Source organism: Podarcis tiliguerta (assembly GCF_965153285.1).
Source record: "Podarcis tiliguerta genome assembly, chromosome: 1".
Classification (NCBI taxonomy): Eukaryota; Metazoa; Chordata; class Lepidosauria; order Squamata; family Lacertidae; genus Podarcis; species Podarcis tiliguerta.
In genome coordinates, this window is record NC_139534.1 from 39,217,669 (window position 1) to 39,244,900 (window position 27,232).

Sequence of the window (27,232 nt, forward strand, 5' to 3'; positions counted from 1 at the left end):
ATACATCCATATACAATATCAGGACTAACTAACTTCAAAACAAAAATTAAAGCTGACTTTCTTTGGAGACAAAATTCTTCATCAGCTATGAATGAAGACACTGGCTATGGATGTTCTGTAACAAACATGGAAATAAACTAAAATCCATTTGATTTTGCATCTTTTGTTATTTCCTTTTTAGGCTTAACTGAATATAGCTGCGAAAACAATGTGAACCCTTGTGGTGATGATGCATATTGTAATAAAACGAAAACACCTCTTTTCTGTCAGTGTAAGCCTGGATTTCAAAGGAACAGAAGGAACTGGCAATGTGAAGGTATTTGTGTAGAAACTGCTTTGAAATCCTTATGTTCAAAAATATTCCATAAAAATGAATAGCAACATTAAATGTCAAAAGATGGCCTTCAATTATTTTTGTTTTACGTATTCAAAAGCATTCTAAACCACTTAGTATTTAAAAATCCCCAAGTGGTATACAAAAACATGAATTGAAAACAGTAGAACAGTATAATAGAAACAGAGCTACAACACAAAAACCAGTAAAATAGTATTATAAAAACAGATTAAAAAAACAGAAATTCAATAATAAAAAGGTCCAAAGTTATATATTTACAATGAATTTGAAACAGCGGACAAATAACAATCAAGTATGGTTATGGGACACAGGTGGCGCTGTGGGTAAAAGCCTCAGTGCCTAGGGCTTGCCGATCGAAAGGTCTGTGGTTCGAATCCCCGCGGCGGGGTGCGCTCCTGTCGTTCGGTCCCAGCACCTGCCAACCTAGCAGTTCGAAAGCACCCCCAGGTGCAAGTAGATAAATAGGGACGCTTACTAGCGGGAAGGTAAACAGTGTTTCCGTGTGCAGCTCTGGCTCACCAGATGCAGTTTCTCACGCTAGCCACGTGACCCGGAAGTGTCTGTGGACAGCGCTGGCCCCCGGCCTCTTGAGTGAGATGGGCGCACAACCCTAGAGTCTGTCAAGACTGGCCCGTATGGGCAGGGATACCTTTACCTTTACCTATGGTTATGAGATGTCCACTTTGGGGGTCTGAAATTAATGACAACAAAACCTTTTGTTTTGTACTAGGAAGTTAACCATTCATAATATTTTTTGTGTGTGTTTTTAAGCTCCTGCAAAATTCTTAAGATTTTGGCTGTCTTTATTATGCCTCCCCACCCCTTTAACAGATACAGATTTAAATAAATAATACCACAAATTTTCCAGAAATGAAGGTGCTTAATTGCAGGGATTCCCAGAATCTATGAGACTACCAGCGTTAGTCTGCCTTGTGCTCCTTAACTGATCTGGTGTGTGGGCAAGTGAGGTACCATCAGAAAAGTGAATGAGAGAGGTAGATTGGGGCTTGCTTTCACATAGGAGGGTAACTCCCCAACTGCACAGGGGACTATCGTATCCTTCCTTGTGTCCCATTTCCCACAGGATGCCTTTGTGACAGCAGCCTCATAGCATTTATATCTCACATTTGTTTGCATACCTCAACCAACGCTCTTCTCATCAAGGAAAGCAATTTATTTTTTTCCAAGCTTATAAACTCTGGAACTATAGGTTTATGAATAAAAGCAGTTAAGGAGAACACCTAAGTCTGGCATTTTATTTGGGTCATCGTAATTCAACATGGGGGAAGGAGGGACAGTCCGAAGTAAATAAAAAGGAGCTCCATTCATTATGTGACTATAGCACGATGTAAGGGTGCAGATCAGGCAGCAAACAGATGAAGGGGTTTTGCTCTAGTTTTAAAGGTAGGATAAAAGAATGTTGCAATAGATAAATAAATTAAATAAACAAATGAATAAAAGTCCCAATGGAAGGCAACAGAAATAAAACAGAGACCAAGTGAAAGAAAGCTAGAGAGAAAGGCATCTTTCAAAGTTGCTCTTACTCAGTTACAGCCCAACTTTCTCCCCAAATTTATCTCTGTTGTTTAGCATTTTCCTACTTTTGTCATTGAACCATTTTACATAAGGTAGACAGTTCTTTGATGGCAATGGATTTTTTTTCAAGTTGTAAAATCCAGTATGTTTTCGGATTTGTATGCTTTATAAAAATACAAAATATAACTGCAGACTGTGTTCACAGGATATCTGATCTAGAAGAGCTAGTGAAATTAGCTAAAATCAAGGCAGTTAATTCCTATAGGAGAGCTATCTACTTGCAGCATAGACTGTTGTGTACCAAAGAAACCTTTCTTTTCCATTGTTGCTGCATTTACAATATGCCATCCAAGAGCCTGAATGGAGAATAGCCTCTAGAATTTAAGCAGCCTTCACTTGAAGATCAAGCCATTCTGTGCAAAATCCATGACAAAACTGCTGGTTGTTTTTCTTCTGAGATATAACCATGCATATCTATTTAAGCTTGGAATTGCTGATTTATACACTTTGAACTATAGAAGACTCAGTTTTAACAGATTCTTTGAATTGGTTTTGAACAGTCTCACACTTGGTGTCCTGAAGGGACTGCCTATAAGTTGCCAACTGCTCATCTTGACTGCTTAAACTCTTTACAGTAGCTAGAATAATATGCCAGAACTCAAATCTGTGCATCTTTTGCTTAGTCTAGGAGTCTAAGGTTAAACCTATAGACTGAGCTAATAGCTCTTTTCTTTTCTTTTTTTAACAGTTGAATTGCTTTGGGCTTTAAAAAAATCTTAGTTCCAATTTTATGGTTATCCGTCATGACTTTCTACAATGAATTGAAAAAGAAATGATAAAGGTTTTTCTTTTCTAGATATCAATGAATGTGCAATATTTGGCATCTGCTCCCAACTTTGTATCAATGTGAAAGGATCATACAAATGTACTTGTGAAAAAAATTATAAAGAAAGAAACAGCAGCTGCATTGCAAAAGGTAAGACGACAAAACAAATTGAATGTGCTAGTTGACATATTGGACATAATCCTTTCCCACAAAAGTCCACAGTGCTCATGAGCAAATGAATCCCTGTACAACTCAGCAGAGAATTCCTTCTCTTCTCCCCATCCCTACCCCCACTCCCCCCCCATGCATATGCATATGGAAACAGTGCATCAGGACAGTCTAGTCAATGGGAAGTCTCTGCAACCTCCAATATCCTTACCAAGCCCTCCCAGTTCTGCATATCTCAAGTTGCTTAAAACCTGGCTCCATACCGAATGAACGGCTTGTGCGAGGTGTACATCCTATTCTGCAGTCCAAGTGCATTGCTTTCATGTGTTGCTATTTATATCTCTGATATGCGCCGAAAAGAATAACACCCTAAGTGAAGAGATAATTACAGCTTTGTGCTTGCATCTCTTACGCTTGAAAAGAGAGGCATTTATGGAAACAGCTTTTTCTCAGTATCATATTCCAGATTGAAAAGCCTTGAACTGTTGCTACTGAAGTGCAGAATGCCAAGTCACATAATATGCAGTTTAAGAAGAGATAAACTTCCACCTCAGAAGTACCCTGTGGTTGATAGCCTCAAAAGTCATTGATACAGCAAGGGCACCACCTTCTCTATCTCACCATTCTATACTGAGACTAGGGCTTCCACAGGAGCACCAGTCGTATTAACTGGGAACTCTCCAAGATCATTTAAGAACTGATCAGCTTCCACAAATCTCTGGAAGTGGGCCATCATAATGGGCCTAACACCTCCACAGAGAGAAGTAGCCACAGTAAGACAAAACTCACCTGAAAATGGTCTGACCATGAAAAGAGTATGAATATACTTTCCTCTAAGACAAACACTTGTTTTGTATGTAGGGCTAGTAATGTACTGGGAAAGACCCATGGTTGTCACAGTGGTCATGAATTTCTTAGCCAGCTGTGATAAGGCAGTTTTGGCTTGAATGTTGAAGTCCCACATAACAATAATCCTGGGGAGGTTACTCAATATACCTACATATGAGACACTTGTTGCTAAAATTAGATTATATTTTATTTATAGGAAGGCCATAGGGTTTCATTCCACACTACACTTACCTCTGGAATTATTTTGAAACTGCCCCATTGACTTCAGCGGTGTTTAAAAGTATCCAAAGCTAAGTGGGGTGTGGATGGCAACAGGAGTGTCCAAATAAATATGAAAATTTAACATACATGAAGCACATTACTTCTTAGTAGTTGAAATTTACTTTATTTTTGTATTTCATTACAATAATCTCCAGGCTCTGAAGATCAAGTTCTCTACATTGCTAATGACACTGATATCCTGGGTTTTGTATATCCATTCAACTACAGTGATGTTCATCAACAGATTGCACACATTGAACATAATTCAAGAATAACTGGAATGGATCTATATTATCAAGGGGAAATTATAATTTGGAGTACTCAATTTAATCCAGGAGGCATTTTCTATACAAAGATCCATGAGGGAGAAAGGAGACAAAGCAGTAATGGTGTGATAGTAAGTAAACTAAGCATATATTTTTGCTCATTTTTAATTTGGAACTGGATTTCCCCCCTTGGTTTTTGTATACTACATGTGGTAATTTTGAAATATAAAAAGTCCCCATTAATCAAGATTGATTACCTACTATTCAAATTAGCCTAGGTTAGTAATAATATGAAGGGGGCTCCCGCTGGGGTTTGTTTTTCACTCTGAACATAAAGGACTGCCTCCTCTGACATGAACCAGCTGAATGTTATGATCATCTTCACAGAATCCCTCTACGTTTTGAAGTGAGGTGGGTTGTGACCATAGAAAGCGCCTTTTCAGTTGTGCTGCCTTCCCAGGGTGGCATATAAATAATTCAAATAAAGAGACTAATAAAACTTCAAACATAAATAAAGCATGTTGTCAATCACAATACCTCCCTCAGGTTATTTCAGCTGACAGACTTCAGTCCTTCAGCTTAAGACTTCAGGGGAATCTATGAGAATTTAAAAAAATTTAACTAATGTTACATGCAACCAAAACAAAAGCCTAATGACCTGCTCCTGTGCTGCAAAGCAGCATAGATACTGGGTAAATCAGAGCAAAGAAGCAGCAGGGGACGGCAGGGTTAGCAGTAGAGAGAAAAAGCACAGTGTATTGGTGGTTGGAGAAAAGCACATCGAGGTCATCAAGGTGGTAAGGCATGGAGTTAAGAGGATCCAGGCGTATTTTTTATATTTATTTGTAGTTATTTAACAAAGACTTGCTGCTATTGAAGAGTGTTCAAATATGTTTGGAAATTGTTATCCAATTTGCATTTTTTATGGCTAGTCCCCTAAATTCAAACTCAATTTTGGTCCGTGTATTTTGGAAACTGTTGCGCCAAACAATAATACCATTAGGTCTTTGTTACCATCATATATCAAATCCATGTGTCTTATGCAAATAATTGAAGGCATTTATGAGTAACATAACACTGTTATGATGATATTGTGAGTTTTTCTTTAATATTCAATTTAAATAGGGAGGGTAGTTTTCTCATTTTTCAAGGATTAAGGGTGGGTGGGTGTGGGTGGGTACACACACACACACATACATATGCATACATATATTTCCCCATGCAGTCCTTATCATATTACCTGGAGATTGAACTGACCTTTTAGTTTATGAAAATAATTTTTTAATGTTTTCTGTGTACAATATATCACTTTGAATGCAAAGATATTATTCTCGTTGAGGTTGGGTTTTTTTGGTTCATTTTTGAAACAATATAATACGCTCACTAGCGGTGGTATACCTGAAAAATTGAGAGGGAAACATTCTAGGGGAAGGGTCAGGGCTATAAACAAAAATACTTAGTTCGGGGTCTGACCATCAGATAAAGCATGTCTGCCCTGTGCTTTATACAACCATCAGGAGCTTGATAAATAAAATATTCATTTTTTCTACTTGGCTGAATTGCAAAAAGAAAATTGTTAAGTATTTTGACAGATCAAAATATAACACCAGTAGGCTAAAAACCATTTGCTGCACCACGAAATGTGCAGGCTTGAAATGGAACAATCTGCAATTTCAAGGAATATTCTTTACCAATTATGCTCCCTACAATGAAAAACTGGGCTCCTGAACTGCTTGTCTGGTAGTGTCTAAACATAGTGAGCTGAGCAAACATGATCGTCCTGGGTCTGCTACCTACTCTTCTATGCTTTTGCATACAGAGCTGCTGTACCCCATTTGCTCTTTCATCACCTGAAGATTTCGCTAGACTTTTCCTCCATCATCCCACTTTTGGGCTACTTGTTGTCTGCCTTGCTTTCATTGTCAGTTGGGTTCCACCTCCCGACTGCTTCATTGCTGCTGCATGGTACCTCAGTAGCTGCCAATTATTCATTTACAGTTATTAGCAAAATCCATAATGAATGTTTTCCGGACACCACAAAGCACAGGTGCCTAAATAGCTACCTGTTGTGCTGTGGGATGGAAAGCTTGCCGATTGTGACATATCACAAAGCAACCATCTGGCAACCCTCCTACCTATTATTCATATTTTCCCTACAGCAATTTATTGTCATATGGAACTTGCAAAAAAAAAAAAAAAAAAAAGTGGAGCAGCTTTGGTGACTGCTGATGTTAAACCTCAGAAGATCTTTGTTAATACTGATCTTTCCATGTTTAATTGTATGATATTGCAGACTATTGAAATTAACGCCTTTTCAATTCTTTATTTCAAATGTTCATTTGAACTCAGTATTAAAATGTTAGTTTTAAAATATGAGAAGTGTATGCCATTTTAAATTTAAAATCTGATGTGTTTTTTCCTAGTGTCCTGAATTCAAAAGGCCTAGAGATATTGCTGTTGACTGGATAGCTGGAAATATTTACTGGACTGATCATTCTAGAATGCACTGGTTCAGCTATTATACAACTCACTGGACAAGTTTAAGATATTCCATCAATGTAGGACAGATAAATGGACCAAACTGCACAAGGCTCCTTACAAATATGGCAGGAGAACCATATGCAATTGCAGTAAATCCTCCCAAAGGGTAGGTTGTTAAGAAGACCTTTGATCTATTTTTGTTCTATGAGTTTAAAACCTAACTTTGTACATGTTATCATTGGCTTTAGGAAATTTATCTTACTAGATCGTTCAGTGTGGTTTCTGTGTCTTGGATGACTTTTGTTCAGAATTAGAAAATAATTGTTACACATATTTCGCCCACATTCTAAGCTACATATTCAGCCAATGCTAAGACATATCCTGCACACAAGAGCCTATGTGAATAATATGTTAAGTGGTTCACCTGAGTCACATAGGTCCTACTCAAGCTTTAAATGAAGTTTAATTATTATTTTTTTGAAAGACATCACTTTTAAAAACAGACACAATTCTAGTGACAGAAGTGTGGCTCCAGAGAACTTACTTCAGACTAGCTCAAAGGTTTAGTAGAAATTATTTTACAGGATTTTTGTTGTTGTTGTTGAACAACAGATTCCCTGTATCATACTGGGTAGTGCTGTTTAAGAAACAGCAACCCAAAGCCCAGTTGAAAATATGGAACATGTAGGATGGATCTTTGGATCCCGGCCAGAGGCAAGAAGAGAATATGCACACAGGAATCATGCACATTTATTTAACAGAAACCCATCCCTCGAAGTTAGAATAACAGAGAATGTGATTAATTCAACCAAACTGGAATGTACCTGGAAAAACAAAGCATGCCTCAACAACAAATTGGTGATCTTAGCCAAGGAAACCGTTAAATGATGGCAGCTCAGGAGTAAACACAGTAGTGAACAAGGGAACACACTATGTATTAAGAGGTCACCACCGACTGGCAATTGCAGGGTAAGGATCACTTGTGTCATAGCCAGGCAGTGTCACAATATGGTGGCAGAGACATCACCATGAATGATCAAAGCTACTCACTGGCAAACAACATCCAATGGGTCTCTAGATATAATGTATTTGTGCCAATATGAGATATACTTTGCACAGTGCTGAGCCAAATCACTCTCTGTACTCTTTACTGCTGCCATAGAATGCCTGCTTGTACAGGTTTCGGTCCTTATATTTATAGGGTGCAAGATGCCTTTACATGATTAAGGTAAACGCGAGGGCATCTGCATTTAATGTTTGGCATATAGGATGTTATTCTGATCCACTGGAGTTGATGTTCAAAAGAAAATGTTTGCATTCTTAGTTGAAACCAATAGAAGATGGTGACAAAGTTCAGTAGGCATCCTCTTCTGTTTAGCATTATGTACGCTTGTCAGTCGAAAGTGATTTCGTATTTGGTCTTTCCAGCATGATGTACTGGACAGTAATTGGAGACCATTCTCACATAGAAGAAGCAGCAATGGATGGGACCTTGAGGAGGATATTAGTACAGAAAAATTTGCAAAGACCAACAGGTACAGAATTTATTATTTATTATACCCTCCCTTAATGTAAATTCTTTCCCAAAGACTCGATGTGTTAAATGATTTTTTAATCTGTCACAAGGATACATGTACTACGTGAGTTAAAAATGGTTGATATATTTTAAATATTCTGACCCAAATTAGAATTATGTTTAATGCATTCTAATTCAGCTAAGAATACTTAAGACATTCTGTAGTTCATTCAGAGGTGGTGAAGGTGCTGATTCTGCATTATGTCCCATTCAGCAGACCACTGTGTGTTGCACCGATGGCATCATTCCTTTCCTTTTGTCCCCCTGTCATTTTCTGAGGCTGCAGATATGTATCTCTTTCACCTATCCAGAATTAAGCCTTTCACAATTTCCTCCAGGTGGAAGATCAATTTTGTACTTTCAGAAGATCTTTTGTTGCTATATATAACTTGCAGTATTTGATTTACGCTTATTACCTCAGTAGAAATAATAAAAAACCCTTTCATTCTTATAAAATGTCAAATTGTTACAGCAGCAGCAAGAAATTAAACCATTTTATGGTTCAAATGTTTTTACCATCTGCAGCTCTTAACATGACTCAGATCATCAAAGTAATCATTTAATCATTCCTTACTAAACCATGGCCTATTAGATTTCACTGTAATGTCATTGCCTACAGGCTGATAAGGCACAGTTCATCATTGTTCTTGGAAGCTGTGGACCTCCAGATATTGTTTGACTGCAGCCCCCATCACCCCCAGTGTGCCTGGCCAATGGTCAGGGACAGCAGGAATTGCAGTCCAGCAACATCTGGAGGGACAAAAGTTCTCCACCCCAGTCTTAGAAATGCTAATATTTATAAACTGTGAAGAAATGTGCATAGGATCAACACTATGTTAGCAGACACACATTAATAATAGAGGTAGCTTCTCATCAATATTTTTTTTTTGTGTGAATTATATATAGAGGTTTGCAGTATCCAAAGGGACCTTAGCTCTGCAGTGCAGCAAGCCAATGAAAAAAACAAGAAGGGGAAAAGGGAATGTTCTTTAATTAATTGATTCCTAACTTTCATCAATAGATGATCTCAGGGCAGGTCACACAACAAGACAAAAATACAGCAACATAAAATCAAACATAAAATACACAGCAAGCGCATCACTATGTAAAATCATATACATGATCCCCTAGTTGTCACACTCTGATACGAAGACCAATGTTGTTTATTTAAAAGCCCAAAATAAATATTTTCACCTGACACCAAAAACTAGCTAATGCTGGCACCGCTCTAATCTGTGGGGAAGTGTGCTCCACAATCTGAGTGCAAATACCAAAAAGGCCTTATTAAGAGACCGTATTTGTTAGATGATGGAATAAATGGTCTCCCTGGTGAATCTCAAGTTGCAGACAGGATAGCATAGAGGGAGTTGGAAGAATCAAGGATTCTGTTTATTAGCCCTCATTTAGCCTCCAAGCACCAATTAAGCACCTGCAGAGTTTCACATTATTCCAGTAGGTGCAGCTGGGTGTCATCAGCATATGTACTGGTGACAGCTCACACCAAATCTCTTTATGACCACTTCCAACAGTTTCATATATATATTAACTAACATGGGGGACTAGATCTTTGAGGGACCATGCACCACGTCAGTCAGTGCTATTTTCTGGAACCAGTCCCATAGGCAAGAGTGGAACCACTGTGATAATGTGCCTCCATGTCAGAGAGTTGATGAAGAAGGGCTGATGGTACTGAAAGCCACTGAAAGATCAAGTAGAATGAGCAAAGGTCCCACTCTGCTACTTCTTCTACTGTAAGACATAGTTCAGTGCCAAAACTTGGAATAAACCAGATTAAAATAGGCCCAAATAATGTGATATGCTTCTTGTACCTGTTCTTCAGTGGTAGAATTGTCAATAATATTGATTACTACTGTTCTTACCTGGCCATGTAAGGGCTCTTATCATGGATGGATCAACAATGCAGCAATTAGAGTACTTATTGCTGTCAAAGAAAGTGTATCTTCCAATACTCATTTATAAACCTAGAACTGTAATCCTCTATACATTTAACTGGGAGTGAGTCCCATTGAACTCAAGGACATGTATGAGATCACACAGTTAGCAACCAGCAGCATATTGCATGGATGAAATGATTGAGACCTTCCTACTACAGTTCTTTGCATGTCATTCTATCAAAGTTTGACCAAAGTCTGCACTAGATGGTTGTCATACCCATTATAGTCACAAGCCTAATCCAGAGAATATATACCAATTCCAGGATGTTTATAGCTGAATAAGTGAAATCAGCATTGCTAAGCAGATTAAATGATCTGTTTCAAACAGACAGTAGGTTATAATGCAAGAAGATTCAGCTAGTTCATTAACTAAACTTGGTTCCAGGAATTTTTGTTCAATCGCACATAGCCTGTGCTGAAAAGTTACAAAAGGTAGTTTGGATCTTCTTTGGATCCCACTTTACGGTGTTACGCAGCACTGGATATGAGGACTGACACAGAATAAAAATACTGGATAGTATTCAATGAAGTTTTGCACAGAGTGGGCCCACAGAAATTAATGAACATGGATAAGTTAGCTCCATTAATTTCAATGGCTCTACTCTGTGTAAAATTTAGTTAACTATTACTGACACATGCTTATATATATATATATAAAAACCTAACCTTATAAGCAAACTTCTAAAATGGTGTTTGCCCTTTGTGTTGTCGCTATGTAGCGAGTATGTGCTACTTTTCTTTTCTTACTATTTTTCAAGAGAATTATTTTGACAAAAATGTTGTTTTTTGCAGGTCTTGTAGTTGATCTCTTCAGTCAGCGCTTGTTCTGGGCTGATTTTGAATTATCTGTAATTGGAAGTGTCCTTTTTGATGGATCTGATTTGGTCATATGTGTGACCAGTAAGCAAGGTATGTATAGTTTGAATCAAGTGGCCACAGACCCTAAACTGAATCACAACATATATCAAAATGCTGCTTTAAAGTTTATTTCATCTTGGAAACAGTTATTGCAATCTACGGCAGCACAAAATGGGATCCAGTGGATTCTGCCCCAAAGTAATTTATATTCTACAGGCAGTAAACCAGATTCTTTTCTTGAACTACACCATGCAAATACATTTAGTTTTATAGATAAGTCTGCAGCATTTGGTCGTTGTGCTTGAAAAACAAGTTTTCAAATTATAATTTAGACAAACAAAGTTAGGCTAAAGTAATTTTTTCTTTAGTGCAGGGCTTGTGATATGAACAGGATATTATTGGGTATTTGTACATCTATGAGTCTTTGAAACTATTAGAACTTGAACATCTACTCCTGGCATAACGGGGTTGGGCTGTGGCTCTGGTCATGAGGGAGAAGAAGAAACTCCCTGGGAAAGTGGGAAGCTCCCGATCAGTTTTTTGCTCCTGCCTGAACAAAGCAGTCACTTTGCAAGAGAGATGGGCTCCTCTGCCGCTCCTTCAGTACAAACTGTTTAGATCTAAGACACCCCTCAGGGGCTAAGCTAGAGATGCCAGGCCTCCTCCTTTCCCTTATCTATTCTGACTTCGAAGAGACAGGGCTGAAGGGAATCCCCAAATCCCACTCACCCTGCCTTCTCCTGGCACAGACCTATTCTAATTGGCAGACCTGGAAGAAGAGAAATGGAGTGAAGGGGACATCTCAGAGGAACAGTCCCTAGAATGCCCACTACCTATCTTTACAAGTCCTTAGCAGCCTTAGGCTTGAGTATTACACTTCTTGAGCCCCCCTGCCCAAAGGACAGTGGTCCTCCCAGAAGCTCAACTATCCACCAGATCTGTGCCAAACCTAACAGTGGCAAAGAAAGCACTCTCTGATGAGGGCTGTGATGCACTCCAAATACAGTGGTACCTCGAGTTACAAACGCCTCAGGTTACAAATGCTTCAGGTTACAAACTTCGCTAACCTGAAAGAGTTACCTTGAGTTGAGAACTTTGCCCCAGGATGAGAATGTAAATCGTGTGCCGGTGGCACAGCGGCAGCAAGAGGCCCCATTAGCAATTAGTTAAGAACAGTTTTGGGTTAAGAACGGACCTTCGGAACAAATTAAGTTCGTAACTAGAGGTACCACTGTAATCAGTTTTTGTCTCCTGATACATTCCTCCAGAATCCTGCAGCAGATTGATGGGTGACTATCTCTAGCAGAGAAATCATGTAAATCCTTCATTGCTTGAGCACTCCAAATTCTGCTTATATCAACTAGTAATATGTTGTTACCAAGTGATAGCATCTAAATTGACATGTACACATTTTTTCTTCTTCAAGGATTACTCCACCCCCATAGAATTGATATTTTTGAAAATTATATATACGGAGCAGGACCTAAAAATGGTGCATTTAGAGTACAAAAATTTGGTCACGGTGCTGTAGAATATCTAAATACAGAGACAGATAAGACAAAAAGTGCCTTGATTTCACATCGCTACAAACAAACATACTGTGAGTATATTTTGTTACTTTTCAATACAATATTTTAAGATCTTTATAAATTTAAGACATTGTATATGGAATATATATATGAACAAGTGATAGATCGTGTCCTCCCTGAAAGAGGGAACATGTTGCGGTGAGATCTGGAGACAGACCTCTTGGTTGTGGGTGGGTCTATTGGATAGCCACAGCACCCAGTTGGTAGGTTCCTCGATGCTGGGTTTCAATCTGGCCAATGGGGCTGCAGTCTAAACGGATTGAGGGACCTATATAAACCCATGCACGTGACCCAGAACTTCCTCTTTCGGCTTGTGCTTCGGAACACCTGCCCACCTCTCCCTAATTTTAGGGCCTTTTGCGATTGACCTTGCTATGCCATCGTGTGTCATCTGTCATAGCAAGGTCAATTGCAGGGGCACAGCAGGAATTTTCCCCACTTGACTTATTGGCTGTTGCCAGTTGGGTTTCACCTGCCGTGCACATCACAACTTGTAAGGTTGCGGATAGTCACTGGTTCAGGTGATAGGGATGGGAGAATGGTCTCGCCATCCCTATGTGAAGGGTATTCCATTAAAGGAATCCAGGGACTCAACTTGGTTTGGTCAACCCCTTAAACGGGGTTGTGCCTGTACCTGAGTCCAGGGGAGCATCTGGGGAGTGAACAGAGTCTGCTCCCAGGCTTTTCACCTGCCTCAGGTGTTTACCCTTGGCTGACCCATTTTAGAGCTCTGGGTCAGCGCTACCTGCAAGGGTGTAGGGAGCTAGTCGAGCCAGAGCCTATGCAACCACTCACTTTTCTGTAATCAATAAAGTTGTGACCTAAATTAAACTGATACTGGTAGCCAAGTGTGTTGTGGTTGATGAGAAAAAGGGAAAGAGAAGGGGGGGGGGAGATAGAAAGCATTTCATGGAGAAAAAACCCCCAAAGGTAACCAGTACACTTGCAATAATAGACCAACTGCCTTCTTTCCTCAATGCAGTTCGTCTGATTTTGGTCTCCCCATCGAGCATTGATATTTAGCAAAGAGTTGGGTGTGCACTTTTAATGTTGCTAATTAATTGGCTTTGTTATCTTGTAATAAGTCATAATTCAGTTGCCAGGTATGTCTGCGGAAAAAAATTAATTAAGATAAACTTATCTTTGGACTGACTGTATTGTATTTTCCAAGTAAAATTGTTGAAATATTTTAAAAATAAATTGTCTTTTAAATTAAAAAGTCTTTCATTTTACAAAGCACTGTTAACTAAAAAAAATCTATTCTGTATAAATACTTCAGACATAAGAATACATCATTTTTATTTTACCACAAGCATATCATATAAAGTGAAGAAGATTACTCCCAATAGTTATATTGAAAGAAGAATTTTAAGTTGGGAAAACTAATTGCCCATTTTGATACCTAGCCAAAGCACTTAGGTTTAGTGTTCTTTTTATTCTGGAAAGTCTACTGGGACTTTTAGATCTTGATTAAGCAGAGATAATACACAATTTAGGGTCTTAAAACATACTCTTAGTTAATTATAAATATATTTCTAAGTGCTTGAAACGTAACAGATAGAGTGATTGATACACACCTATTGAACTGAGGAATAAATATAAATTATTCTTCTCAAACTGGATGCAGTTACTTCTGTAAGCAAAGAACCCAGTTGGAGAGCTTAAGATATTTATATGGCCTACCACATGATAGACGCGGGTGGCGCTGTGGGTTAAATCACAGAGCCTAGGACTTGCCGATCAGAAGGTCGGTGGTTTGAATCCCCGCGACAGGGTGAGCTCCTGTTGCTCGGTCCCTGCTCCTGCCAACCTAGCAGTTCAAAAGCACGTCAAAGTGCAAGTAGATAAATAGGTACTACTCCGGCAGCAAGGTAAACGGCGATTCCGTGTGCTGCTCTGGTTCGCCAGAAGCAGCTTAGTCATGCTGGCCACATGACCCGGAAGCTGTACGCTGGCTCCCTCTGGCAATAAAGCGAGATGGGCGCCGCAACCCCAGAGTCAGTCACGACTGGACCTAATGGTCAGGGGTCCCTTTACCCTTTACCTTTACCACATGATAACTATGGAGATGAGTGCACAAAAGGAGGAACATACAGATATTAAAGCATTAGGGAAAAGGGTCTAGGAAAATGCTACAAGTAAGTAAATATATGCAGCAAAATACCGAAGCTACCTCAGTACCACAGCCCATGCAGCTGAAATGTGACCACAGCTCAAGGTTTAGGGGCCTCAGCTTTGTTTTCATATATGCAATAGTTGTCCAGTTATATAATTAAGAGAGATACAATGCAGTCTTAAACATCTCAACTCAGAAGCAAGTCCCATTGAACTTAATATGGAGAGACAGGTATATGATTGTGTTGTCGGACATGTGCTTTAATGCCTCCTGTTGAAATCAATACACTTAAAAATTATTTTGACTGGATTGTTTTCTAAGTAGAAAATTCTCCAACCTGTCATTTTTTTGTATCGGAGTTTCTGCATCACAGAATTTTAAAGGAACATTAATCTTAATTAGCTGATGACTGTTATTAATACTTATTAAAATAGTAATACAACAGCAGATTGCTTTAGAAAATATTCACTGACAAAAATACTATTTCTGGAATTAAATGCATTGCTAATTATATAAAGCACAAGTTGATTCATAGAGATTTGTTCAGGGCATGACTCTTAATTAATTTAAGGCCTTGGCATATTTGTTTATTCTTTATTTCAGAAATAATCCATTTATGCATTTCTGATTTTCCTCCCTCTTCAAACAGCACTCAATCCTTGTTTGGAGTTTACCTGCGAGTTCCTCTGTTTACTCAACCCTTCAGGTGCCGCTTGTGTATGTCCTGAAGGAAAGTCATTGTTTAATGGAACATGCAGTGATTTGAGCATTTTAGGTGGGTATTATAATTTACTCAAGAAAAGGTGAATAAGATTATGAATGTACAGCTGCTAACTTGTTTGTCTCCTTTTTGGCAAATGGCCAACAGGAGAACCTTGCAGAATTTCAGTTCCTATGGTTTTGTATATAAAGGTCTAAGAACTAATGCAAGCATAGGCAAACTTGGCCCTCCAGATGTTTTGGGACTACAACTCCCATCATCCCTAACCACTGGTCCCAAAACATCTGAGGGCTGAGTTTGCCTGTGCCTGAACTAATGGATGAGTTTTGAAAAACTGTAACATTTCAAAAACTGTAACAACTTCAGAAAAAAAAAAACTTACTAAATTGCATGAAATGCATGGAGAATTGAGAAGTGTTAACTCTGACTTGTGCTTCTCTGCTAAAATCTGAGATTGCACATTCATTTCAGTCGTCGTATAATAGATCAGAGCAAGAAATATTATTATTTCCTACAGCCATATCATGTTATGGATATGGAAATGTAACCGTGCTAGGAGGCACTAATGTACAAAATCATTCCTGTTGCATCAATGCATATTTTTGCCAAGGTGAAAAGTAGCTGACATACATTATTTGTAAAGGCAAATATGCACATTTTTGCAAGATTTCTGAAATGCTTATAGCACACATGATTCACACCATTCTAGCATTCATTTTCTTTCAATGCCTGGATTAACATTTATAGGAATTTGATCTGCATGTTTATGCTTTAAGTACAGATGATACATGTAAGCTGACTTGTGAAAATGGAGGAAGGTGTGTTATTAATGAAAAGGGTGATCAAAGATGTTACTGTTGGCCAAGTTATTCAGGGGAAAGATGCGAAACTAACCACTGTAACAACTATTGCCAAAATGGAGGAACCTGTGTAGCTTCTGTCCTTGGTGAGTATTTATACCATTTTCCAGTGAAAGGTTGTTTTTTTTAAAAGTTTCAGTAGTTGATAAAATACACAATTTTGAAGTTATTATTATTGTTGTTACTGTGCCATGCATTCTGATTCAGATACATACTAAAAATATATTAAAATCAAATGTCCAAATGCACATGCATTATACAGGAATATAATCCTGATAAAAGAATATACATGCACAGGAATAGCTTCCATATCTATGGATTCTTCCAATGCACCCCAAGAAAAAAATGTTGCGGATAGAGTATAGAGCATCCAAAACCGGCAGCAAGGCTCACTTCAAAAGGGTCTCCCCTTTGGAGACAGGAATGCAATTCAGGGGCCCTTTCCCACTTCTTGTCAGGTAGAACAGGGAGGTCTACAAATGATAGTGCAGCTGTCGATCAGTGGATCAGACATATTACTTGGTATAACAACAAGTAAACAATTAGGCAAATTGCAGGTTAATATTCATAGTGTGCTGGGGGTTAAAATTGTGCTACACAATCTTGTAAATTATAGATCTTCATTATCTGGACACAAATGTTAATTTGTTAAACAAATCTCACCGGCAACTCTTAGATTTATTCATTAGTGGTTTACTTACAGTTAAGCCCTTTGGTAAATTCCTCTGTGGACAACATGTAAGTAGAGTTTGGGGCAGTTTTAATTAAAATGTATAAATCTGTGACAGTTGTATTGAACTATTATAACTGACCGGAGAAAATGTCATCTGTTAATTAAAAGTGTAGTTCTGACAAACATAATTAAAACCTAAAGCTGCAATACTAACAATAGCAAAGGTTTATGAAAAATGTACTTTACTTTTTCAAGAATTAGTGTCCAAAATACAACAGTAGAAATGAATTTATTGAACTGATTAACATATAGGATTAGATCCACATATTTGTAACAAATAGGGGGAGGGCAGAAGCTGACTGCCCTGCCTCCTACTCTCCTTGGTAACCCATAGACATGTAAATCCCTCAAAGGACAGAGATCTATTAAATGGAGTCAGTTGTGGTTTGAGGAGCTGAGAGGGAAAGGGGATCACGGAGAAGCAGGAGCTCAAAGTTACCTGGAAGTAAGTACCATTGAACTGAATGGGACTTACTCCTAAGTACACATGCGTAGGATTGAATGTTGAAGCTAGAATCTTATATTTTGTTACCAGTTATCACACCTGTGTGCCCAAAACAGAAACACCCATGATGCAGAAGGAGGCTCAGGGGAACCTCACCTTTTGCAGAAGGCTTTTTGTGAGGGAATGGTGGACACACTGATTCCCAATCCAAACTGCAGCACAAGTCTCCACTTATTTCTATAGAAAGCTCTCATTTTTATCCCTTGAAGGGAGACACTGTTTATAAGTCTGTATATGCTAATGCTAGAAGCCTCTATACCAAGATGGATGACGTGGAGACCTTGGTCTTGGATGACATCATTGATAGAGTGGGCATAAATGGAAACTCGGTAGAAAGGAAAGAATATAAACAATCACTAAGTGAAATAGGACATTGAGTCCACCAAGCTAGAAGTGCCATAAGGGGCAGACTCCTCTACAGTATTGTGGTTGGTGATACCACCAGAGTAATTTAGTGAGTGTAGTTTGCCCAGTGTGCCTCATTAGGTCCTTCTCTGCTGTCTTAGAGGGTAGGGATACTACAACATTGTATCATAGTTCCAGCTGCTTATTTTGTAATAATGAAGCACACATTTAAAATGAATTGGCTGTCGTTTAAGACACTAGATCCCTAATCAAGAAGTGCCTCATTGAGGCCCTGTACATTCTGTTCAGCAAACACACACACACAAAAACCCACACACAACCATACTTCATAACCCTTAAATGTTAAATGAATTTAAGAAGAAAATTTAGAATTTTATATTTGCGTAACAGAAACAGGGGCCAAAATCACTTATTGTTCCTCCATTTCACTTCTGGATCTGCTGTTATTCTTTCTGCTAATGTTATTAAATTTAAGTTTTCTTTATTTGAGTAGTAATTATAAAATGTTTAGTTGCACATGGCATTTATTTTCTTAACTGCACTTATATGTTTTTCAGTCAAAAATGCATACTTAGTTTTACAAATTCAATTTCTGTCTTCCAGGAAGGCCTACATGCAGCTGTACAGTGGGGTTTACAGGTCCAACCTGCAACAAAACAGTTTGTGATAATTTTTGCCAAAATGGGGGGACCTGCACTGTCACTGCTGGAAATCAGCCCCGTTGCCATTGTCAGCCTGAATATACTGGTGACAGATGCCAATATTGTAAGTATTATCAATATAAGGCAGCAAACCTAAAGCTTTGCAAGTTAAAAACATGAATAGCAACCTACACCAACTACATTTTTTTATTTTAAAAAATGACAGCTTCTTCTAGACACTTCAGGGCAGCCAACATCCAGAATAAAACTGTATAATTAAAATTTATGTTGTAATAAAAGCTACCCTAATCAGACAATCAAAATAGCAGCCAGTGCTATTGTGTACAATTTTAAAGCTCCCTAAAGGCCTGCTGAAACCAGCTTTACAAAGCTTTCTAGAATAAGCAGGAATGAATACACACTGGACAAAGCATTCCAGAGTTCTTTGAGCCACCCTCTGAGAAAGTGCTTTCTGTGCCTTGCATTGTTTTCATAACCTTCAAAGAGGAGGCTCTTATTTATATTTTTAATTGTATCCACATCATGGATATTACGTTACAGCCATAATTTAGGGGGGACAGCTGCCCACCTAAATCAATCAAAATCAATACAAATCTGAGGTTCTGCCTCCCTGCCACAAAAATCCTGGCTATGCCCATATTTAAATCACAACGTGCACCATTAATAAAAAGCACAAAAACAAAGTTGTAAACTAATAAAAAGATTCAAAGCCATGAAGTATTTAAATTTTTCTTACAAATACTGTAAAATTGGAAGAGCCAGAAGAAAGCCTTGGAACACTTCTGAAACAATGAATTATTATATTATACTCAAGTATTTCATTTGTACAACAAGATCTGTCAAACAGCAAAAGAAAGAAAATCACATGCATCTTAAATAGAATTTTCATTGAGCACATTTATAGAAGGCAGACTATTAAATAAATACAAAGCTTTTAATGAAAACCCCCCAGCAATAATGGTGATTCTTTTCTTATTGGTATTGAATAAACTCTATGGATCCTAAAATAACTTCAGTTGGGTATTTGAAAACAATATAGTACATAAATCAATGCAGACAGACACACAGATTAAGAAAAAAAATATTTACTTTAGGCTTACTCAAAAGCCAGACAAATTGTTTCTGGTTGACTGCTTCTGCAAACATCATTTTTTAAAAAAGAATTCATTTAAATGTAAATTTAAGGGTACTCGCTACACTGTGTGTTGATTATCAGATTTGAATGTCTGCTGACATAGTCTAAAATAACAGCATATTTCAGATAAACTAAATCCATTAATGAGCAAATAAAAGTAAGGAGAAGGAAGGGGTGTTATTTATTTAAAGCTTCCAAGGATTTGAGAATTATTTATTGTAAACAGTTGTTGCCTAGATATATATTAGACTTTGTGGCTTATAGTAGAGAACAATTACCTCCAAATAGGCTTATGTAGCTTATCACTTATTCATTATAATAAACAACACTTACAACACCATTATGGCCTTAGTATGTTCCTCATGCATTGTTGGAGTAATTTTACAATAATCTTGTAATGCAGGCCAGTAGTATTAGCCCTTAAATAGAAGTGGAGTAAAATTTTAAATCAACATTTTGAGAGAGAGTGTCAGTGTGGAATACAGTGAGGATGGGAGGCGAGGGTTCAAATTTCTGCTCACTGAGTGACCTTGGGCCAGTCACAATCCCTCAGCTTGTGTGTAGAAACCACTGTACACTGTCCTAAATGTGTACCTACGCCACCCCTTACTTACACACTCTCACAGACTAACACAAAAGCATGACATTATAAGAGAAAGTCCATACAAACTAAATGCACAGTAACTAATGTAAATTTGCCATATATTATATATGCAGGACAGCAATTATAATGAACACATTCACAGACAGTGAAGAGAATAAGCCCTTGTCTATAAGAGAAAGCAAAGTGGTTTGAGCATAGCCTTGTGTTTTTAAAACCCAAGACGACTGCCATGTAAGCAAAGTTTCCCTATTCTAGCTCTTGATAGCTGATCCTGTAGCAATGGAAAATGTTAGGGCAATCCTTGAGAGTAGTGTGGAAGGTAGAGGAAATCGTTGGAGCTGTGTCAACTAGCCAAACACAGCGAAAAATATGGGTAGATATTAAGTGGGTTTTCAAATTCTATGGATGGGCCTGCATTAAGGAGGGGTTTGATGAGGTATATAAGTGGGGAGCTTAATGGAAGAAGATTTTACTTGACACCTAAGTGATACCCATGTTTGTTCAAAGAAAACCCAAATCTGTAGATTGAAGAAACAGGGTTTGTGCATTTAGCAATCTTCTGAGAATCAAATAGTTGGTCTTCCTAGTGATTCCTGTCACATCTGCCCAACAGGTAAAAAGGTAATAGAAAAGGCAGTTCCAATGGAACTCTGTGGTCATGCCAACCACAGTGAGCCAAACTGAATGCTTACTCAGGGAATAGTGGTAAATTTGTCATAAATGAAAAAAGACCATTGGCTAACTTATTGAACTGCCTTGTGTTGTAAGAGAAGCTGTTGGTATAATCAATCTATTAAGATGCTGTGTTTAACAATATACGGTATCCTATTTTTATTACTTGTAGTATATAAAATGTTCATTCGTTGCAGATGTTTGCCATCATTATTGTGTTAATTCTGAATCCTGCACCATTGCTGATGATGGCAATGTAGAATGTGTCTGTCCTCTACGATATGAAGGTCCAAAGTGTGAAACAGACAAATGTATAAAATGCCATGGAGGGCAGTGCATCCTGGACAAGGAAAGCGATGACATAATGTGCAAGTAAGTCTACATTATGATAAATAGTTAAATAGGAGGAAAATATTTTAACAGTGCAATGCATGCACAGTTAAACAACATGTATCAAAATAGTGGCACACACTATGGCTGACTACTTGTGTATCAAGTCTGTGGTTCAAATGTACTTGAACTTGAGTTGGTGCCATATATATGAGATTTTAAAATACACATATATACCAATTGTTCCGATCAGCACAGAGATTCAAAACAAGCCAGAAGGCAAAAAGAACAAATATCCCAGGAAATTGTGTGTGTGTGTCTGTGTGAATGGGAGGGATGAAAATCATTAGTACCTTTCACTTCCCTGCTAAAAATGTAACATATCAATCAGTAACTTCTGATTCTTACCTGGATATAAATTCACATCCTTCAATCATTCATCTCAGAATAAGGACCTGGGCATGAGTAAGTCAGTCTGCTGTTTTCATATCACACAATTAGGATAATTGGCATGTGTTTTACTATGGAACTGTCAGGACCATCCAGATATGAACAATTTGCTTATCTTTGGATATTTATTTATTATCCAAGGGCTTCTGACCTTCCTATGCATTATCTTTTTTTCAACCTTGTACAATCAAATAACTGACAATGTAAACAACATGGGTTGGTAGTGACTTTGGTTTCTAGAATCTGCATTCAACAGTAATAGTGTATCTAACAGTAATGATGTTTCCCCTATAGCTGCACAAATGGAAAGATTGCATCCAGTTGTCAATTATGTGATGGTTATTGCTACAATGGTGGTATATGTCAGTTGGATCCAGAGACAAACATACCCGTCTGTCTGTGAGTATGCTGCTGTATCTGACAATCATTAGAACATTTTTACACCCAATCAATTCCTTGTGCCATTTTATCTTCTTTTCTTACCAAGTGTGGTGGTAATGAATTTTTTGCTGATCCAGGTCTTTTTTTTCTTGGTTTTTGACAGTTTTCAGAGTTTTAACTGGAAATGATAGAGGGGTGATTGGCATCTTTAATTACATAGTATATGTTATAACTGCTCTTTGTACCCACTTGAATTAGTGCATAGATAGATATGCTGAGCATATTTTCTCCTTGTACGTTTTAGCATCAAATGTTATCTATCTATCTACTATCTATGCATACGTTTTAGCATCAAATGTATATCTATCTATCTACTATCTATGCATTTAAAATATGTTCGGCAAAAAAAGGCAGAATATTTATTTATTTAGCTGTATTTTACTGAAATTCTGCAGATGCTCTGTGGGATTTAAAAGTCAGCGCTGTGACCAGAAAGTGAACCCTTGTGATTACTACTGTCAGAATGAGGGAATTTGCACTTTAACTGCGTTTAATGAACCGAGATGCAAGTAGGTTTAACCTTCCACTTAATGCTGCGCATTTTGTGACATCATTTCAGGCCACAGTTCATTGGTTCACATCATGCACATCCATATACATTTCACAATTTATACTTAATCTCAGGGTTCATTTGTGCAATAAAATGCAGCTTTTGTGTAGTCTTGCTAATGAGTGTATTCAAATAGTGTCAGATATGCTATTGCTATATTATTAGGACAGGATATTATACTACTATTTATCTACATAATGACAATAAGGTGACATGTCAGGTGGTTCATAAATAAGTCTATATTTAAATAGCTTGAAGTTTATAAAAATGCCAAACTACACATAAATACATCATTTGATATTCTAAAACCTTACCCTTTAATTCTACAATGTACAGATTAATTGAACAAGGATAGCAGACAGTTTGTCAGCTGTTGGAAGTGATAAACATCTTAATCAATGTAATAGAAAAGAATTTTTAAAGCAATTACTCCAAACAACAACAAATTAGAAGATCTGCCTTATCTCTTTACTATGTACAATTTATCTTCATTTATTGCCAGCTTTTAATCACAATTCAGATATGAAGCTACACTTGTCTTGTGCAACAGGAAAATAAATTATCTTGAATTCGAAACTCTCATTTCTACTGAGACTAGGTGCAATCCCACACTTAATTAAGTATGCTTAAACCAAGTGATAGAAATAAGCATAACCATACACTGTGTTTTGTGGGCATAATTTAGGGCCGCCCCATAATAAAAGCAACCTTTTATTATGGTGGGGCCACTTTGGTCCCCTAATGTTTGAAAGCTGCTTCCCATTTGGATTGCCTGAGGAGCATGGAGAACCTTACACACAATGTGCTTGTGCCAATCCATACACTTAAAACAGAGCATATGCAATGTAAAGCTCCTGCTACAAATAAACAGTTCTCTAAGTTGGCCATTTTAATTTTTCGCAGTTCAAACGTTCTGCCAGCAGCATGCTGGACGTATGGCATGTCAAGTTTCTCTTTCTTTTTTTATATATGGATCTCCTTTGTGTACAGACTATCAGGGAAGAAGTTTAGGAAGAAAAAGGTTCTGTTTTTAAGATGTGAACTAGACATTATTTAACATGTTTGGCATCTAGGGTGTGCTATGTAATGTATCCCCCAGCATAAATCTTACTTTTCCTTTGAGTTTTTCCTGCCAGAGTATTTTGTGTACCCATTCGCTATTTTATTTGCAAGTATTTGCTTATGTCAAGTGCACTTACAGTGCAATCCTATATATATCTACTCAAAAGTAAGCCCACAGAGTTCAATGGGACATACTCCTAGTCAAGTGTGTATAGGATTGTAACCTTTGTGGTTGTTGACTGTTCTTAACTCTTTTAAAGTTATTTTTAATAATAAATAAAGCCCACTATATAGAATACTTTATCAAGAGTGATACTATTGTTTTATTTCAGGAACCTTTTCAACCTGTGGGCCACATTCTCTTATAGGGAAACTTTCCAGAGACCACATGCCAGTGGTGGATGGGGTCAAAGAGGGTGAAACCATGAATGCAACTCTTACCTTTCAGCAGCAGGCTGCATTCCAGCTACACAAACACTACACTTGGTCTAGAGATATATGAACCAGGCAGGAGGGCTGGGTGATATCTGGTTTTTGAACAGATATCTTTGTAGGGGCATTGGCAGGCTTAACGGTTCCCCCCCACATCCTAATTTTTGCTGGTGCCTGCTCTTGTGATTCTCTCCCTGCTGCAAGAGGCAGGGAAGAGCTGGGCAAGCAGAGTTAACAGGGGCTGCAGGAATCAAAATCTCATAGTTTCCCCCACATTGTGACTTTTGCATAGCACACACGTCATGATTCATTATATACTGCTAGATCAAAGAAGATCATGGCATGGACTTCAAACTGGTTTTGGATAATATATTGATATATCGCCCAGCCCTACCAGGCAGGAAGCACTGGATGCATTCCACACAGCCAAACGGACTCAATAAGGATGTGGAGTAGAACTGGGGTGAGGGGCATGTCCTGAGGAAGTGGCGTGGCCAGGCAGAAAGGTATGGAGGGCTACTTTCAGTTCTTGAGCTCTAGGGTGTTCACTCCTATTTTATTTGCAGTAGCTCCCAGTATTTTGCCATGACTGGAAGCATAAGCATGACAGAGTCTGGGAAGTTTTAAGGGATATTAAGCAAGGAATATATTCCTAAAAGCTGGAGGTCACATAGAAGGATAGATAGATCCCTCCCCAACACAGCAGGTCTTAATAAGATAATTTTAAAAGTAACTATAAACCAATTGGGCACCTTTCCTAGAAAATGGAAGGAGTATTCCATCAAAGAATAGAACTGCAAAGGTTATATAAGATCACAGTTTAGGATTCCACTGCTTAAATTTGATATTTTTCAAGTCATACAAAAAAAGTAGCAATGCTGAATTTAAAAATCCATCTTAAGGCTAAGGCCAGCCGAAATATCACAGAATAAAGTCTGCTGCCTCTTCTCACATTCTGTCTTAAGATTTACCAAACCACAGTCTGAGATCCATGGCTTTATCACCAGCCACTTACCCATCCCCCAACCCTCTTGCTTTGTTACTCTAGCCTGATGAAGATTTCTGGAAAACTCATAAGCTTGCACACTACTCTGCGACATTTTGGCCTAATAAAGGCACTGCCCTAAGATGAGTTAAGAGGTTTATTATTGAATCTCATAGAATGTTGTCTTTCATTATCTGTTCTTTATAAAATGATATGTAAACTGGCAATATTGAGTTATACTTCCTCTTTGAATCTAAAAACAACAAAAAGGTTCTCTAATATGGTTCATCTAAACATACGTTGCTGCCCAAATAAATCCAAGGCACACAGATCCAAAGTAGACCAATCTGTCTGTCTCCCTTATAAACATTGTAATTGCTTCCTGAAGCATCACCATCATTTTACATTAACCAGCTCATTTCATTTGTCCTTAGCCATATCATCCTGAAGATATAAATCTACTCTACTCGAAAAAGGTTGAAGACCAACCAAGACGCATTAGTTACCTAATGTAATCAAAAACAGAAAATGATCTTGGACGTAATCTTAATTATCTTAGACTGAACTCATTGGGACCTGCTGTTCAGTGGATATGTACAGGACTGCCCCACTTTGCGTGTCGAGGTCCCACAAGCCACCCCCAAATAATTCACAATTCACACATAATTTTTGTTTAAGGTTTTTGGCATAATTTTGGCCACAAATTTATTAAAATACATAAAAGTGAGTGGTTGCTTAGGCATTGGTTCCGGCTATCTGTCACCGCCATCGGGACAGGACTGACTTCCGGATTCCAGCAAAAGCCAGTTGGGGAAAGCAATATTGGGGAGAACATGGAGCCGGGCACCAGACCCTCACCTCCTCCCTCATGCTCCCAGGGGCTCACGCAGCCCAAGCCCCAACCAGGGATTTGGATGAAAGGATGGCAAGCCCCTAGATTCCTTTAACAGAATGCCCTTGCAGCAGCAGCATTGGAGGGGCAGGCACCGCCAATCTATACCCCTCCACCAACCAATTTTTTAACCAATGCCTAACCACAACCTTACAAGTTGTGATGATTTGCTACACAGTAGGCAAAAACCATCAGCCAACTGGACAAAATTCCTACCAGGCCCCTGTCCCAAAAGCAGACGACCCCATGACAGGCATAGCAAGGTCAACGCAAAGACCAATACCTAGGGAGGGTGGGCGGGTGTTCCGATGCACGCAGTAAAGAGAACAGTCAGTGCTGCGTATTTTACATTTAAAACCTTTTAGTCCTTCCCCTTAATTGGCAACATCAAAATTTCCCTAGAAACAGGAAACTACCCAATCCTTGCTAATGGCTATCCAAACGATCCTGCCCAGCAACAAGGGGGTGGCGTGCCAGACCCCACCGCAACACGTGCTCTCCAGAAAGGAGAACACACTAAATCAGTAGATTGCTCAGATATCAGTGAATCTCAAATATACGCAAAACACTCCTTTTATGAATGCCACTTTACTTAAGTACACTGCAGAATGGCAAAATGCCGTCAGTGCTTCAGCCTACAATGTGGATTGAATGATTGAATGTTTACCCTTAAAAATGGATATGGCTCTTGCAGAAAGCCATTGTTCTCATCAAACAATTAAAATTTTATGAATGATATGAAACATCCATATGCATTCATCTATACCTCTGTCAAGTGAGAACAGAACTGTACAATACAACAACAATCACTAATATTTTCTTAACCGTTTCACAGTCAGTGGATTCTTTTGAAAAATGCTACTCTGCAGCATACTGAACCATAACAAGTTTATAAGAACATTTTAAAATTAAACAATATTATCAAAAATATTTTGATTTTTTTCTTCAAAATCTTTAAAATGTACAATTTTTAGTCTAGAGTTGGCACACACCTTT

General features: G+C 38.2%; 1 protein-coding gene and 1 long non-coding RNA gene across 4 annotated transcripts in view; one reads left to right on the forward strand and one right to left on the reverse strand.

Annotated features, from left to right (window-relative positions):
• LRP1B (LDL receptor related protein 1B) overlaps window positions 1-27,232 on the forward strand; it is a 728,211-nt gene that overhangs the window by 683,930 nt on the left and 17,049 nt on the right. For 2 of the 3 annotated variants that reach the window (XM_083404224.1, XM_083404225.1), the window contains 13 exons: window positions 182-316; window positions 2,748-2,867; window positions 4,151-4,392; window positions 6,685-6,908; window positions 8,171-8,277; window positions 11,066-11,182; window positions 12,558-12,731; window positions 15,486-15,611; window positions 16,339-16,503; window positions 18,625-18,786; window positions 21,292-21,466; window positions 22,169-22,273; window positions 22,711-22,824. In XM_083404224.1, the coding sequence (XP_083260350.1) occupies window positions 182-316; window positions 2,748-2,867; window positions 4,151-4,392; window positions 6,685-6,908; window positions 8,171-8,277; window positions 11,066-11,182; window positions 12,558-12,731; window positions 15,486-15,611; window positions 16,339-16,503; window positions 18,625-18,786; window positions 21,292-21,466; window positions 22,169-22,273; window positions 22,711-22,824 (1,966 nt within the window). The remainder of the gene's footprint in view (window positions 1-181; window positions 317-2,747; window positions 2,868-4,150; window positions 4,393-6,684; window positions 6,909-8,170; window positions 8,278-11,065; window positions 11,183-12,557; window positions 12,732-15,485; window positions 15,612-16,338; window positions 16,504-18,624; window positions 18,787-21,291; window positions 21,467-22,168; window positions 22,274-22,710; window positions 22,825-27,232) is intronic. The other variant, XM_083404226.1, reaches the window with a different exon arrangement.
• LOC310665327 overlaps window positions 1-27,232 on the reverse strand; it is a 152,783-nt gene that overhangs the window by 1,684 nt on the left and 123,867 nt on the right. The gene's annotated exons all lie outside the window — the stretch shown is intronic.